Here is a 14,918-nt window from a genome sequence, read left to right as displayed (position 1 = left end):
GGTGATGATGATTGGTGATGATGATGATGATGATGATGATAATGATGATGATGATGATGATGATGATGATGATGGGGTGGTGGTGGTGGTGGTGATGATGATGATTATGGTGGTGATGGTGATAATGATGAATGGTGATGAGGAGGAAGAGGAGGAGGAGAGTTATGATGATGATGATGTTAAAGTTAGATATTATAATGATAAATCCAACTTTAATTAACAATAAGAGCATTGCTGTCAATAGTAGCGATAGAGATATAATGCATGTTATTCTTATGATAAGAATGAAAATAACAAATAATGATGATATCAATGAAAAAAGACAAAATTTAAAAAAGAAGAATCCTTTATATAAATGTGTCTTGTAATTTTGTTTCTTCCCTAGGTGTATTTGACATGGCCTGTTCCAAATTGTGCAGAGGGGTGTCCATCATCCTGGATCAAGGATAATTATTGTGACAAAGCTTGCAATAATTCTGAATGCGAATGGGATGGTGGCGATTGTACAGGTAAGAAAATGATGTGACTCGTGCATTGGTGCCATCGTATGCAGAGGACTATCTCTAAAAGCCCGTCTTCATCAGCTCGAGATTGCCAAATAGCCCGCTATTTTTGATTTGGGAAATAATCCCAAAGTACCAAATCGCATCTTCATGAGCTCGAGACTTGACCCCGGAACTTGAAACTCGATCTCGAGAAATTAGCATCCACGCATAGTGCGAGTCTTCGGACTGGTGAGGACGCACCGGACAAATAGCTAGATATTTTGCAAACTAGCCCAAGATATCTTGGGATTATTATCTCGACCAAATATCCCGCTAATCGCGACTTCGGGCTGATGACGCAAATTAGCTGGATGATAGGTTGAAGTAGTGGGATATTTGGCAACCTCGAGCTGATGAAAACAGGCCTTAAGAGTACATTTATAGACAAGCAAAACAATTTTGTACATGAATCGATTTTTCAGCAGCTAACCCTCTCCTGTCCCCTTACTTTCCCCAGGTGTATCGGCCCAGGGTGGTGCCATCGGAGGTATACACGGAGCAAACACAAACATGGAACAGAGTGAGTAACAATACCCTTTATAGCCATTACTTGTAAAATGAAACAAACGTCTAACATGACTCCATGTGCATTTTGTCTTATTAGTTAAAGGTCACGTTAATGATTCTCACAATATTTTCCTGCACACAGATTTATGTTCCAAAATATCTGTTTGTTGAGTTATTAGCAAGTGCTTTATATTTTTTAATGTAATTGCAAAATTCATAATGATTATTGAATTGTGAATCTTATGTTTATTACCGTAAGTTGGGTTTATGTATTGATAAAAATGATACTGGTAGTGATCGTTACATGTACCTTATTGATATATTATAAACCTTATGTTTGTTTAACAGTGTACTGTGGTACTGTTTGTGATGGTTACACATACCTTATTGACATATTCTTAACCTTATCTTTGTTTTACACTGTACGGTTACAATGGTTGCAATTGTTACATACAAATGTACGTGTACACCTTATAAATATATCATAAACCTTATGTTTGTTTTATAGTGTACTGTAATACTGGTTGTGCTAACGGCTGGATAGCTGACAAATACTGTGATCAGGTGAGAATCTTTACTTGTTATAGCCCTGGTATAATTTAGGACCCCCCTCTCTCTCTTTCTCTCTCCCAAAAAGCAAAGAGAGGAAAGAGAAAGAGAGAGCGACACACAGACAGACAGACAAACAGACGAACAGAAATAGAGCATTAGAGAGTAACACCAAATTCTTTTAACTTGATTATGTAAAAAGCAGTTTCCAAGCTGCTGTGATCACCAAACTTTAAATAGGTAAATTTGCATATATTGTTATTTTTTGCAATTTTTGAAATGGACGTCTATTTACTATTTTGTTTTCTTCTTTACCCTTCCTCCTCATAACTTTTCTTGTTTTGTATCTTCTCCTCTTATTCTTCTTCTGTTCTTCTCCTTCTTGTCTTTTTCTGTTCTTCTCCTTCTTCTCTTTTTCTTTTTCTTCTTCTATTCTTCTTCTCCTCCTTCTCCTCCTCCTTCTCCTTCTCTTCTTCCTCTTCTTCTTCTTCTTCTTCTTCTTCTTCTTCTCTTCTTCTTCTTCTTCTTCTGCTCTTCCTGTTCTTTCTCCTCCTCCTCCTCTTCTTCCCATTCTTCCATCAGGCCTGTAACGTACGCCAATGTGGTTTTGATGCTGGTGATTGTGGCAAGGTCAATCTTCCATCCATCTACTCTGTGCTCATCACAGCCTCTGGAATGTCTGTCACTCTACCAAAAGGTAATACCCCCCCCCCCTCCCCCAATTTGTTTTATTTCATAGCAGTTCAGTGTCTTCTTTAAAGCCACACTGTCCTACTTGTAGCTACTTCCTCCCTCTATATAGAAAACTTACCCCATGGTTCCCCATGATCCTCTTTTTCTTATGTTAGTTGAGAGCTGAGTTAATGAGATAGCCACCTGTCAGTGACCTCGCTGTGTGGTCTAATCCCTTCTGGCTGAACTAGGACAGCTGGCTTTTAAGAGACATTTTGGCATTATCTTTTGATACAGATTGCTAGGAATCACACTTTATACGTGAGCAGAAAGCAAAAATCAAAGAAAATTTGTACTCCTTTTCCAATGCTTTACATTGAGCCGTTCATGAATAAGAACGATTTAATTGTGAATAATCACAAAATTCTCTCACATTCAGAAAGCTATTTTTTGGTCTCAAACGTTTGACAGTTATGTCCATGCTCTTCACTGTCTGGGGGAATTTCAGATTAAACTCTGAACGGATAAAACCCATTGAAAATGCATCTGAATCTAATTTGATTCTCTCCCCAAGGCCTCTTGGTGGTGTACTTCAACGCAACCCCAATTTTCGGTGAGGGATCGACCATCACAGAGGGAAAGTACGACAACCGGGACATCGTCCGGACAGCTACGATCGCCCAGAAATTCAAGACCGTACACGTACTCCTCTACAAGAACATGTCAGAAAGTGTGTTGACCTTCCACATTTTAGGCAAGCGGAAGGATGACAGCCCTCTCAATGTAAGTTTTGCAGTTTTTTTTTTTTTTCTGATTAATCACTTTTCGCTCCTCAAATTGGCAACAATAAATCTTATTTTTAACATTCCATCATACATGTTACAGGGCTGCCAACTCTCACGCAATTCACCCGATTCTCACGCTCTCACGCTGATCATAGGAATTCTCACGCTAAACCCCGAAAATAGAAACTAAAAAATAAAAAATGTCTGTTATATCGGATATTCAATATCCCTGGCGAAAGTTTCAACATTTTTTTAACCACACATGCGCAAAGCTAAACCATCAATGCAAATTGGTTTTGGTTTGCCGCGTAAAAACAAGATAGTGAATTACGATTGGCTTATCCTGCGTGTGCGAGTGACGTCGTCACTTTAGTATGAAGCGGGGTGTTTGTGCGAGACACGACAAGCGAGTGTCGATGCCATGGCCTGTCATCGCTGTACATCGCGCCCGGCCCCCAGCCCGGCCCAGGTGGCTCAGTGTTTTTAGTATGCATGTTCCTGTTGAGTGAGGATTTGTCCATTTTGTTACAGATAATCATAGGTTGAGGTTCAACTGCTAAGCTTATAAAGACAGTTGATTTGGAATAAAGGGTTAAAGTATGCACCAGATTGCACCATTTCAATTGCAAAATTGTAAAAGCTCCTTACCGTCCCCCCCTCGGGCGCTTCGCTCCCTTGCAATGTCTCACTCCAAACTCTTTCCAGAGGTTGGCAGCCCTGATGTTATATGGCAAGAGTAAACATGACAGCCCACTTGATGTAATTTTTGCAGTAGTTCATTATCCCATAACAGTTTAAAGTTCTCTTCTTTCTAATTCTTTCCCGTGGCCTGACTCAGGGGCCAATCGGGTATAATATGACTACAGACGACGCGACCGGAGTAGAACTACGTATTCACGTGCGTGCAACACCGAAGGGTGAGGAGAACAGACTCCAGTCTGTTTCGTGAACGCTAGCGCGCTGACCCATTTAATCAAGTCCATTCGTTTTCGTGCAGTTGTCCAAAAGAAGATGTAGATGGCGTCAACCAATATTTCCCATGCTACATCCCCTCTAAATCAAACGTCTCTTTGAATTTTCAGGTGACGTTCAACGTGACAGTGGATACAAAAGAGAACAAGAATCTAGAACAAGAGCTGCTTGCCTTAAAACGCCCCGATGGAGAGAAGGAGGAAAACAAGACTCGAAAGGTCTCGGAGGAGGAGAAAGAAGAAGCCGTCTTCGAGTTTGATGACATTTCTGATGGGAGAAGGTATGTCTTTTTTTTAATGTCTTACTGTAGGCTAATGACGATTAAATGTCATCATTGGTGTTTAAAGCCCCACTGCACTACTTTTAGCTACTTGCGCCCTCTATATAGCAAACAATGCCTAATTGGTGACCATTGGTCCCCCATGGTCCCCTTTTTATTATGTTGATTTAAAGCTGATTTGATGAGATAACCACCTTCCAGTGTCCACGCAGGGAGGTCTAATCACTCCTGGCCAAACTAGTACAGATGGGCTTTACATTAAGGAAACTATTTTTGTGCTTATGCATGTATGTGCACATGTACTCTTTCTCTGTCTGTCCGTCTCTCTTTGTCGCTCTTTCTCTCTCTCTGCTTCTCTCTATGACTCTTAACAGCCAACCATATGTCACTGAGTCTGTCTAATCTGCCTTTCTCTCCTCTACCCCCTCCTCTCCTATCTCTCTCTTTCTCTCACTCTCTCTCCCTTTCTCTCTCTCTCTCTTCTGTTGTATTGTATAATATTATATATGTAGTTGTAGTTTGTACACCTAGCCTCATGGCTCCACACTAACCCCTTTTCAATATCGATTGGACTTCTATAGATCTCTGTGTGCAAGGTTGTTTCGTCAAAATTTCAATCTCCTTTTATGCATTTTTTTTTTTTTTTTTTTTTTTTTTTTTGGGGGGGGGGGGGGGGGGGGGATGGGTCTGCAGTTAGCCTTTAGAGTCCTTTTGTTATATGAACCTGTTAGTGTCGATTTCTGAATGTATTAGTAACGTACAGTCTGTGGTAGATTTCAATAGTTATGTCATTGCAAGAACTATTCTACTTCATTTAAAGGGATCCGGTAGCTTTGTCTCAGATTCCGAAACAAAATCCTGGATTTAGCTCATACTGCAATAATAATCATAAACCTTTAGGTCAGTCAGGAACCCCATGACTTTTACAAGCCGATCGCCTGTCTCTGATTATCAAGATATTTATGATTGGAAATCGAAACCAAATTTTGCATTTGCCAAACGGTTTTCATAACACTACAGTCTATTGTGGAAGACGAGTATGGTAAAACCGGTCACTCAGACTTTTTTGAGGTACTTCTTGATCATTTTGAAGTGCGATTTGTTTAGGGCTTCAATATTATACCATATTACAGACACTGATAACACGTAGGGCCATGCATATCAAATTTAACATTGTTAAGCGATGCCTTTAATCTTCTAGAAGTCCGAAGCTACCGCTAGCCAGAGAGAAGGAAGTGTCTGTATCCTTTGAGCCAGCGGAGGAGGAACTGACAGAGGATGTTGCAAGTCAGCTCAAAGAATTGACCCAACAGTTGCAGGATGGTAAGAAAATGGTGAAATAGTCCTTGATGTAGCTCCTTGATTTTATTTTGATATTACTTGCTTGGTCCCAACATATGTTGAATGGGCTACCTTGTCATGAGAGTGAAGAAAAGAAAATGAGAAAAAAATGGTGGATTGGCATGTGGATGGGCCCCCGCAATTGAATGGAAAAAAATAAAAGGAAAATAGAAGTAGACAGAATAAAGGGAAAAAAAAGACGGGGAAGACATGAATATAGATGAAAAGATCCTTTCACATACCCTCAGTGGCCTTGTTAATTCACATATCGTCTTTGTAGCAAGAGCAAACAGAGAAGGTCTTGATGGTTCAGTGGTAGAGCAACGGTCTTATCCAAAGGATAAACAAAGTCCAGTGTCAGGCAGGTGGTCTTTGTACAGATACTTCCAGTGACATATGATATCGTATTCAAGTGGTTTAAGCATTTGACTTGAAATTCGAAGGTCGTGGTTAGATCTCCGACACGGCACTAATGTCCTTTGGCAAGACATCAATCTACTTTTGCCACTCTCCACCGAGGTGTTATATGGCTACCCAGTAGGATGTGAAAGTTTATGTGGTTGGATGAGCAAGTGGCGCTTTATAAAATGGCGACTGGCGAGAATGCTCCCCATGGAGTAGAGAATGTGCATACATAGTGTGTGGGTAAGCAATCCGATGACTGGGGTAATAATATGTACTGCGCCTAGAAACAAAGTATTAGGCGCATTATCAATGTGAGCTATTATCGAAAGACAAATACTCTGTCATTAACACAGAAAATTGCTACCAGTAACTCTATGCAGGTCACTAAAAGCTAAAGCTTAACAATTTGTATGGTATTCATATTTTTTCTCGTTCATTTTTTCACAGGCGATATAACCCAGAGAGGACATGACCGACTGAGATCCAAGATACTCGCCCAGTACATGCTATCGCCAGCGTATACGAAGCGCAGGAGAGAAGTAGCCCAAGGTCTTCACCAAGCTGGAGGCAAACAACCCATCATTGACAACGGGTTGGGATTGGGAATAGTGCAACAGCCTGATGGACATGGTCAAGGACTAGGTGAAGGTCAAGGGCAAGGTCAATTACAAGGTCAAGTTCTTGGAGAAGGTCAGGCTCATGGAGTCTTTGGTGGACAAAATGGACAGCTTGGGCAGGGAGGTATCAACCAGCAGGTTGTTCCGCAGTTTGGACAGGCTGCTCAGGCTGGGCAAGGTTTCAGAGGACAGCTGGAGAATGCCGGGAAGCAGTTGGGACAAGGGCAAGCAGTCTTCAAAGACACAGACTTGGGGGAAATACCAAGGCAGCAAAATCTTGGACAGGGGCAGTTTAAACAGCAAGGACAAGGGGTGGTAGGGCAAGGTTTTGGACAGGGACAAGTTATAGGTCAACAGATCGAACAAGGATTACAACTAGGGAATGAGCAGTTGCCTGTTGGTCAACTAGGACAAGTACAAAATAGAGGGTTAGGATTAGGGCAGCTGCCCCTCGGACAAGCTCCAGTGCAAGAAGGGGGTATCCTGCAGGGCCAGGTACAAGGGCAAATGCCAGTGCAGCCACAAGGAAATGTAGTTTTCAGAAACGAAGCTCGTCAGGGGATATTTCAAGATAGACTGTCTAAAGAACAGGGCCAGGTTGTTGATCCAGCACAGCAGCAGATGCAAGGCCAAGTTCCGCTAGACAATGCCTTTGCCAGGGTTCAACAAGGACTTGATGTTGATAGGGGCCAGCCTGTTTTGCACAATGCAGGAAATCAGGCATTTGGTCAGAACTTGGGAAATATTGGTGAGGGGTTAGGTGATAATGCAGGAGCCTTGAAGAAGGAAGCTGATGCATTTGATGACGAAATGTTTGGAGGCAACAAACTAAAACCAGGGAAGAATCTGAACCAGGGACAGGCTTTTGGACAGGGTGTTCAACCAGGTCAAGGGATTCACCAAGAACTAGACAATCCTCTGCAGCCTGTTCAAGGTCAAGGACAGAGAGAAGCAGGAGCGCAGATACCTGATGGAAATACCGGAGAAATAGCAGGGCAAGGGCTGCATAGAGGTCTTGGGCTTGGTAAGCAGTTCGGACAGGGACTTGACCTTGGACAAGCACAGGTGCCGCTTGGACAGATTCCGGACACATTCGGTCAAGGTAACCAAGATGGAAGGCCACTGGAGGAGCAGAATGTTGAAGAGGGCGGAGGGATGGGTCAGGACAATGATCTCAATAATCTTGGGGAGGATGATCAGCTTGGTCTACAACAGGGTCTTGGTTTGAAAAAACAAGATCCCAGACTGGAGGAGACACGAGAAAAATACAAACACATTGCGGACAAGTTTGATGCGCAGAATGGCATCAAGATCCCGAAGGACGGAGGTTTACCTGATGCGATGGTTGGTCAGGGTCATTTGAATCAACCAATGGAAAAGGAGAATATATTGAATCAACCAATTGGAGGGCAGGATAAACTTAATGGATTGAATCAGCAGGTGGTATTTGATGCTAAACCCCTGGCAGGTGTTGGTCAAGATCTGGCACCAGAGGACGGTTTACCATTGGGTAAGCAACCAGTTGTAGAGCACAATGACATGAACGAAGGGTTTGGAAGAGGAATTGATCAAAATCAGCCAAATTTGAACCCACCAGTTGGCCTCCAGGGTGCAAATGATGCACAACCTGCAGTGAAAATCCAGAATGATTTTGCCAACCAGTTCCAGAATGGCAACAACTTGAAGGAAGGCAACAACCAGCAAGTACAAGATCAGTTGCAGAACAAGGACGTGGTAGACTTGAATCCAGGGAATGAGAATGACTTCATGGACAACAACAATATTGGGAATCTGTTGAAGGAGCAGAACAACCTACCTTTCCAGCTTCCAGATGCTGCAGAAGTGGACTTTGATGATGATCAAGGAGGAGGAGGAGGACAGAACCCTCAGGACGATGCAGGAGGTGTTCAAGGAAACGACAGAGGCTTCAGGAAGCTCTTAGCGATCACTGACAAAGAGAAGGTTTCTCTGGACAGTGATGTCACCCAAGGCCTCCTGAAAGAATCTAGGGATATCCTCAGGAGCAAAACTGCCTGGGTCGAGAAGGCCAAGCAAATCATGATGAGAATCACAAGTGGTGTCCGTGATCACGACCTGAAGAAGAAAGTCATCTCAACAGAAGACCTGAGCACCAAGCAACAAGTTGCCACTGATCATGAGGTCAAGAAGTGGAGCGGCAGTGTGGTAGAGCGTCCTCTGTCTCTTCAAGAAGAGAATGCAATCGCTGAGGCCGATGCCTTGAGGCAGAAGGCGGAGCAGGATCGGAAGAGCAGCTTCCTACCTTGGGAACGGACCGACAGCTTCAATAATCTCACAAAGGTATGCTGTACTCTTTTATTTAAAGACCATCTGTACTAGTTTGGCTTGGAGGGATTAGACCACCCAGGAAGGTTACTGACAGGTTGCTATCTCAACAACTCAGCTCTCAATTAACATAAGAAAAAGAGGATCATGGGGGACCAATAGTCACTGATTAGGCATTGTTTTCTATAAAGAGGGAGCAAGTCGCTACAAGTAAGTACAGTGGGCCTTTAAATCTGAAATGTTCGTACAGTCATTCACCCTGAAAATTGAGGCTTTGTTGCATATCAAAGACTGTAAATCCATTGCATCATACATGTACATTTAACCCTAAAAGCCTACCTAAAGTTTGGTAAGGCCCCCTAAAGATTAAGATTGCAAAATAAAATAAAGAGCTGCCCATTAATATGCAAAAAATTTTGATTATGAGATTCCACTTTGCATTGTAAATTGAGAGACTTTAAAGCCCCACTGCACTACGTATTCTACTTGCGCCCTCTATACAGCCATCAATGTCTAAGCGTTACCTGGTGCCCTTTTTCTAATGTTAATTGAGAGCTGGTTTGATGAGATAACCACCTGTCAGTGACCTTGCAGGGAGGTCTAATCCCTCCATGCCAAACTAGTGCAGAGGGGCTTTAATGCATATTTTTAAATAAATTACTCTTGTTCATGTATGACACAATATATTGCAACAGAAATTCACTCATATTTCATTTTTCTGTTACTTTTTGCTGAAGGATTTTCATAGAATTTTGATCAAAAGCTAACAAGATCAACACTACAAGGTTACACTAAACTGATATTAGCCAAAGTTTTATATTAGAGGAACAAATCCTATTGCTTGGCATTCAAACCTACTGTTATGAGCCTAAGATCCGCTCTTCTTTCTGGAAACCTATGTTCAAAAGTGTACAATATAGACATTAGTCCTCATTTTGAGTTGAGAGATTACTAATTTTGAGGTGAAATGAACCTTAGACTTTTTCTCGAAACTTAAAAGTATTATTGCCTCTGATTCTAAACAAAATCTGGATTTAGCTCATGCTGCAATCATAATTACAAACTTTAAGGTCGGAAATGAAACCCTTGACTTTTACAAGCCCATCGCATGTTTAATTATCAAGATATTTATGATTGCAATTTGAAATATCAGAAACCTGTTTTCCCAACGGTTTTGAACCGTTTTTTATAACACTTCAGTCTATTGGGGAAAATGAGTATGGTAAAACCGGTCACTAAAAGATTTTAATTTTTTTGAAGCACTTCATGATCATTTTGAAGTGCAATTTTTGTAGGGCTTCAATATTACACCATATCACAGACATTAATAATTAAAATAATAATATTGGATTCTTATATAGCGCACGTACATGTATCGACCTTGCAAGGTCCTCAAGGCGCTCCAACATTACCCGGCTATGCAAGGCTGCCGATTTTGACGCTCACAGGATTTTTTCTTCCGGTACCCATTTACATGTAACACCTGGGTGGAGAGTGGCAAATGTAGATCAATGTCTTGCCAAAGGACATTGGTGCAGCGGCGGGACTCAAACTGCGGACCTTGTGATCGACAGTCTGGCGACGTATCTACTCATCCACGACACCTCTACATAGGGCTACCTTTATGCATCTCAGATTTGTAAAAATGGAAACATTGTTAAAAAATGCCTTTAAAAGTGTACACTCTAGACTTTTTTTCTCATTTTTTTTTTCTCACTGCAGCTTCTGGAGAGACAGGATGCCATGCAGCAGTACTCTGCGCAGACTGGTCCCCAACGCCGTCTCCTGGACACCTTTGGGGACTCTCTCAGGCACGTCAACAAGTTGTTCAACAAGAAGTTTGGTTACCAGGCCAGGAAGGTCCCCGCTCACATGCCCCACATGGGGGACGTAGGCATCATGAATGACCTCCAGGCAGAGTAAGTGAACTGGGGTGGGGGTTGTTTCACAAAGATCCTAAGTTGAACTTATCTCTGAGTTGAACTTAACAATTATGGAAAGCCGTTAGCATCTATGAAAATATTTTGTACAAAGTTATTTTAAAAGGCATAAAATGCTGATTCAAATCCTTCCTGTTTTCTATTCTCAAGAAGAATTCATGTTCTTAATATGGAATTTTTAAACAAAAGTCCAGAATACTTGAATTTTCGTTTTTTAATATACCTTATTTTAAGGCTACAAATGGCTCTCCATAATTTTTAAGTCCAACTTAAAGTTAAGTTCGACTTTAGGATCTTTGTGAAACATCCCCCTGAAGAGCATTTGTATAGCTGATGAGAGGACTGTGTTGTACTATTGTTACCATCCGACATACTTACTAGTAATAAAGGGCTCAAGATTTGAGAGTAACAAACTGTAGAACAATAGAGGATTACACAGAGCTGCCAACCAGTATGATTTAATCGTATTTTGTACGATTTTTAGAAGTAAATACAAAAAAAAAATTCTGTCCTGTAAAGTATCCTATTAGCATCTCACATCGGCAATTTGGGGATTTTCTTTGGTTCATCGAACACACCAGTCATGAAATCATGCATATTCAACCAATGATCCATAAAGAAAATTCTTCCTGTATGTAGGAACTGTAAGAGGCATTGATCAGTGTTTTTTTAATTTTTATTACAATTTCTGTCAGTAAAACACAACTTTTTGGATTAAAGAATACAGTTTGTGAAATCCAGAGGTTGGCAGGTCTGATTATAGATAGTTGTTGCTTGTATCTGTTTCCGAAGCTCTGACCTTTGTTCTCCTCCCTAGACCTTTGGGGAATTATCATAAACCTGTAACAACTAGGAATTTAGTTGTATTCTGAATCAGAATTCTTATCATCACACTGTAGGAAGCTACAGAAAACACTCATGAGATCTTAGATATTCTCCGACATGTCCGTCAATGAAGACCGTGTTGTGCGTTCATCCAAATTTCACAATAACTCACAAAACTACAAGATAGTGAAAGTACAGGGTATTCCAAAATTCCCCTAGAATCAGAAGCTTGTCAGTATAAAGATCTGAAGATTACCATAGATACTATTCTAGCACAATTCCAGGAAAAATATGAAATTTAAGTCCATTTTGGCGTAACATAGTGAAAGAAATTCAGAGCAGCAATGAAACACGTCTGCACTCCGTAATAGTCAACATACTACATTGGTAGTCTTGAATAATAACTGTGTGACCGTTTTATTTGGAAGGTTTGCGGAAGAGTATGACATCACAGCGTCCCATCGCCTGCGCCACCCTCGGGACATGCAGCATGCTTTCTCTTACTTCTACTACCTGATGGGAACACCCAAGGTCGTCAACGTGACGGAGGTCTTTGATGAGTTTGATACAGATGGATCAGGGTAAGTTTAAAGCCTGTCTGTACTAGTTTGGCCAGGGGGGATTAGACCTCCCTGCAAGGTCACTGACAGGTGGTTATCTTATCAAATCAGCTCTCAATTAACGTAAGAAAAAGAGGATCATGGGAGACCAACAGGCACCGATTAGGCATTGTTTGCCAAAGAGGGCGCAAGTAGCTATAAGTAGTGCAGTGGGGCTTTAAGGCTGGACTGCACTACTCCTAGCTACTTGCGCCCTCTTTATAGCAAACAATACCTAAGCGGTGGCCATTGGTCCCCCATGATCCCCTTTTTCTTATGTTTAATAATTGAGAGCTGATTTGATGTGATAACCACTTGTCAGTGACCTTGCAGGGAGGTCTAATCCCTCCTTGCCAAACTAGTGCAGACATGCTTTAAAGCAAAGTTGAGTTCTGGTCGTGTGATTGCATTGTAAAAGACAATGTGAGGAATCAATTGGAAAAGGTTGAACATGGAGTAGTTAAGTATTGACCTCACTCATAGTAGCAGTATAGCAAAAAAAATGTTTTGATTTCTCCTCATTTACTAAATCAGACTAGAAATAATTGTCAACTTTAGACCAAATTTTGGCCAAATTTTGATGCCACACATGTATGTAGTCCCACAAACCCATCTCTCAGTATTTAAAAAAAAACACTCAATTTCTTTGTGATCCATACCTGTATTGTAGGGTGCTTTCCGACCGTGAGATCCGCACATTGGCAACGCGGCTCTACGAACTACCACTAGACCTGAAGACGCTGACTTCTCTTGAGAGTATGATCGTCCATTGTGCAGATAATGTGTCGAGTAAACTCATCGCGCCTGCGGAGGACGCTATAGAAAAGTACTATGAAGAGAAAATGGTGAGTGTATTATTTGATTCTTTGAGTTTGACAACCACACTTTTCATGTGCGTAATTAACATTGTATTATTTCTTTGTCCCTTTTTGAGTGTGTTAATTTTAGCATTTTGTGTAGGATCATTTACCAATAAGTTTCTGTAACTTTTTGATGATCCAACCACTTCGTAATTTCCTATAGTGAATTTTCCATTCTATAGGCTTATCCATGTTTTTAAGAAATATTTTATGTGTTCTTTGCCTGTTCCATGTTTTTATGGAAGTGGTAAATAAAATTGCCTCCTATATTGACCCTGGACTTCTGAAACTCTATCAGGGAAAAATCGGGAGAAAATCAGAGTTTTCCTTTCATAAACATGCTTGGGACTTTGACTTTATCCATAAAACTATTAAGTTCCCAGAAAAATAAAAATTAATTCTTCTCATAATTATTATTATTATTGTTTTTTGTTGGTATCATCAATATAAAATGAAACTTGCTATTATACTGTTTGTTTTGATAATAAAATAATTATATTTTATAAAAAAATCCAGGTGCTTTAATAGCTTTTTTATAATTGATCAATGACGTTGAAAAAATCTCTGGATGTAGCATGTTTGGAAACCAAAATTCTGATATGTGTAGATACATATCCCATCTCAGCCAATATGTCTCATTATATCACTGTTTTTCACATACTTCATTGCTACATCCTCATATAACCAAGAACTTATTGATGCAATATCTCTCATTATATCACCCTTTTCATTCATTCCATTCCTACAGCCTCAGATAACCAAGAACTTATTGATGCACTGCCCTCCGTTGATAGAAAAGATGCAAGGCAGTGTCAAAGGTCAACATATGTACAAGTAAGTACCCCGCGACCTACATGTATTTAATGATAAATGATAATAATATTCTATTCTTGTAGAGCACATATCACATTTAAACTTCTCTATGCGCTTCCAAATTTGGAGATTATTACTCCGGCTTTAGCTGTACTGCCATTACGGCGCTCTAGGATTTCAAGGAATTAATTCCTGCCAGGTATCCATTTACATCACCTGGGTTGAGTGTGTAGATAAATGTCTAGCCAAAGGACATTAGTGCCGCGGCGGGTCTAACTACAGACCTTGTGATCGCAAGTTCGGTGACATATCACAACACCTTTACATTAACCAATTCAGAAGAGGAATTGGGAATTTTCCAGGGCTAAATTGATGTTTGTTATGATTTAAATTTCAATGCTGGTCCTTTTCTTATTAAAAAAAGCATTTAGATTGCAGAATACATATTAAAGTGTTTAACAAAAGGTAGGGTTTTCTTTTTAATTGGTATATCCAGATGTTGTGTGTCCAGACAGGTTGTGTTGATTTAAAACAGCAATTTGAAGAAGTTTCCAACCAATATTTTGTAAATCTTCTAAGATCTATGTTGGACAATATTATAAAGGACTAATTTTAATCTATGGCTGATAAGCTTTCCGTTTCGCATTTCACTTCGGACACGGTCTATAAAGTCCTTGTAAACAAAGTTTCTGTTTTCACCGTAATTATCTATTCACAGTCAGTTTACACAAGTGATTTTTCAATGTTTTTGTTACCCTTTATTTTCAAATTTTCTTGAATTCCTTATCTTCTGCTTCAGATACGAGATCATGGGCGAAGACGAGATCGCCTTCAAGATGATCCAAACAAACGTGTCACAGGTCATAGGTCAACTTGACGACATTCGCAAAAATCCAAAGTAAGT

General features: G+C 40.5%; 1 protein-coding gene across 2 annotated transcripts in view; it reads left to right on the top strand.

The window, feature by feature from the left end:
• Positions 1 to 14,918, top strand: part of LOC100891240 (N-acetylglucosamine-1-phosphotransferase subunits alpha/beta) — a 36,985-nt gene that overhangs the window by 16,394 nt on the left and 5,673 nt on the right. For both annotated transcript variants that reach the window (XM_030989332.1, XM_030989330.1), the window contains exons 13-25: positions 386 to 509; positions 1,003 to 1,065; positions 1,561 to 1,616; positions 2,184 to 2,298; positions 2,848 to 3,056; positions 4,141 to 4,310; positions 5,512 to 5,633; positions 6,504 to 8,992; positions 10,700 to 10,896; positions 12,171 to 12,323; positions 13,012 to 13,186; positions 13,950 to 14,035; positions 14,814 to 14,912. In XM_030989332.1, coding sequence (XP_030845192.1) covers positions 386 to 509; positions 1,003 to 1,065; positions 1,561 to 1,616; positions 2,184 to 2,298; positions 2,848 to 3,056; positions 4,141 to 4,310; positions 5,512 to 5,633; positions 6,504 to 8,992; positions 10,700 to 10,896; positions 12,171 to 12,323; positions 13,012 to 13,186; positions 13,950 to 14,035; positions 14,814 to 14,912 — 4,058 coding nt within the window. The remainder of the gene's footprint in view (positions 1 to 385; positions 510 to 1,002; positions 1,066 to 1,560; positions 1,617 to 2,183; positions 2,299 to 2,847; positions 3,057 to 4,140; positions 4,311 to 5,511; positions 5,634 to 6,503; positions 8,993 to 10,699; positions 10,897 to 12,170; positions 12,324 to 13,011; positions 13,187 to 13,949; positions 14,036 to 14,813; positions 14,913 to 14,918) is intronic.

Source organism: Strongylocentrotus purpuratus, unplaced genomic scaffold (assembly GCF_000002235.5).
Source record: "Strongylocentrotus purpuratus isolate Spur 01 unplaced genomic scaffold, Spur_5.0 spur5_scaffold_18, whole genome shotgun sequence".
NCBI lineage: Eukaryota > Metazoa > Echinodermata > Echinoidea > Camarodonta > Strongylocentrotidae > Strongylocentrotus > Strongylocentrotus purpuratus.
The sequence above is the reverse complement of the archived record's forward strand: the minus strand, read 5'-3'. Positions and strand labels throughout refer to the sequence as shown.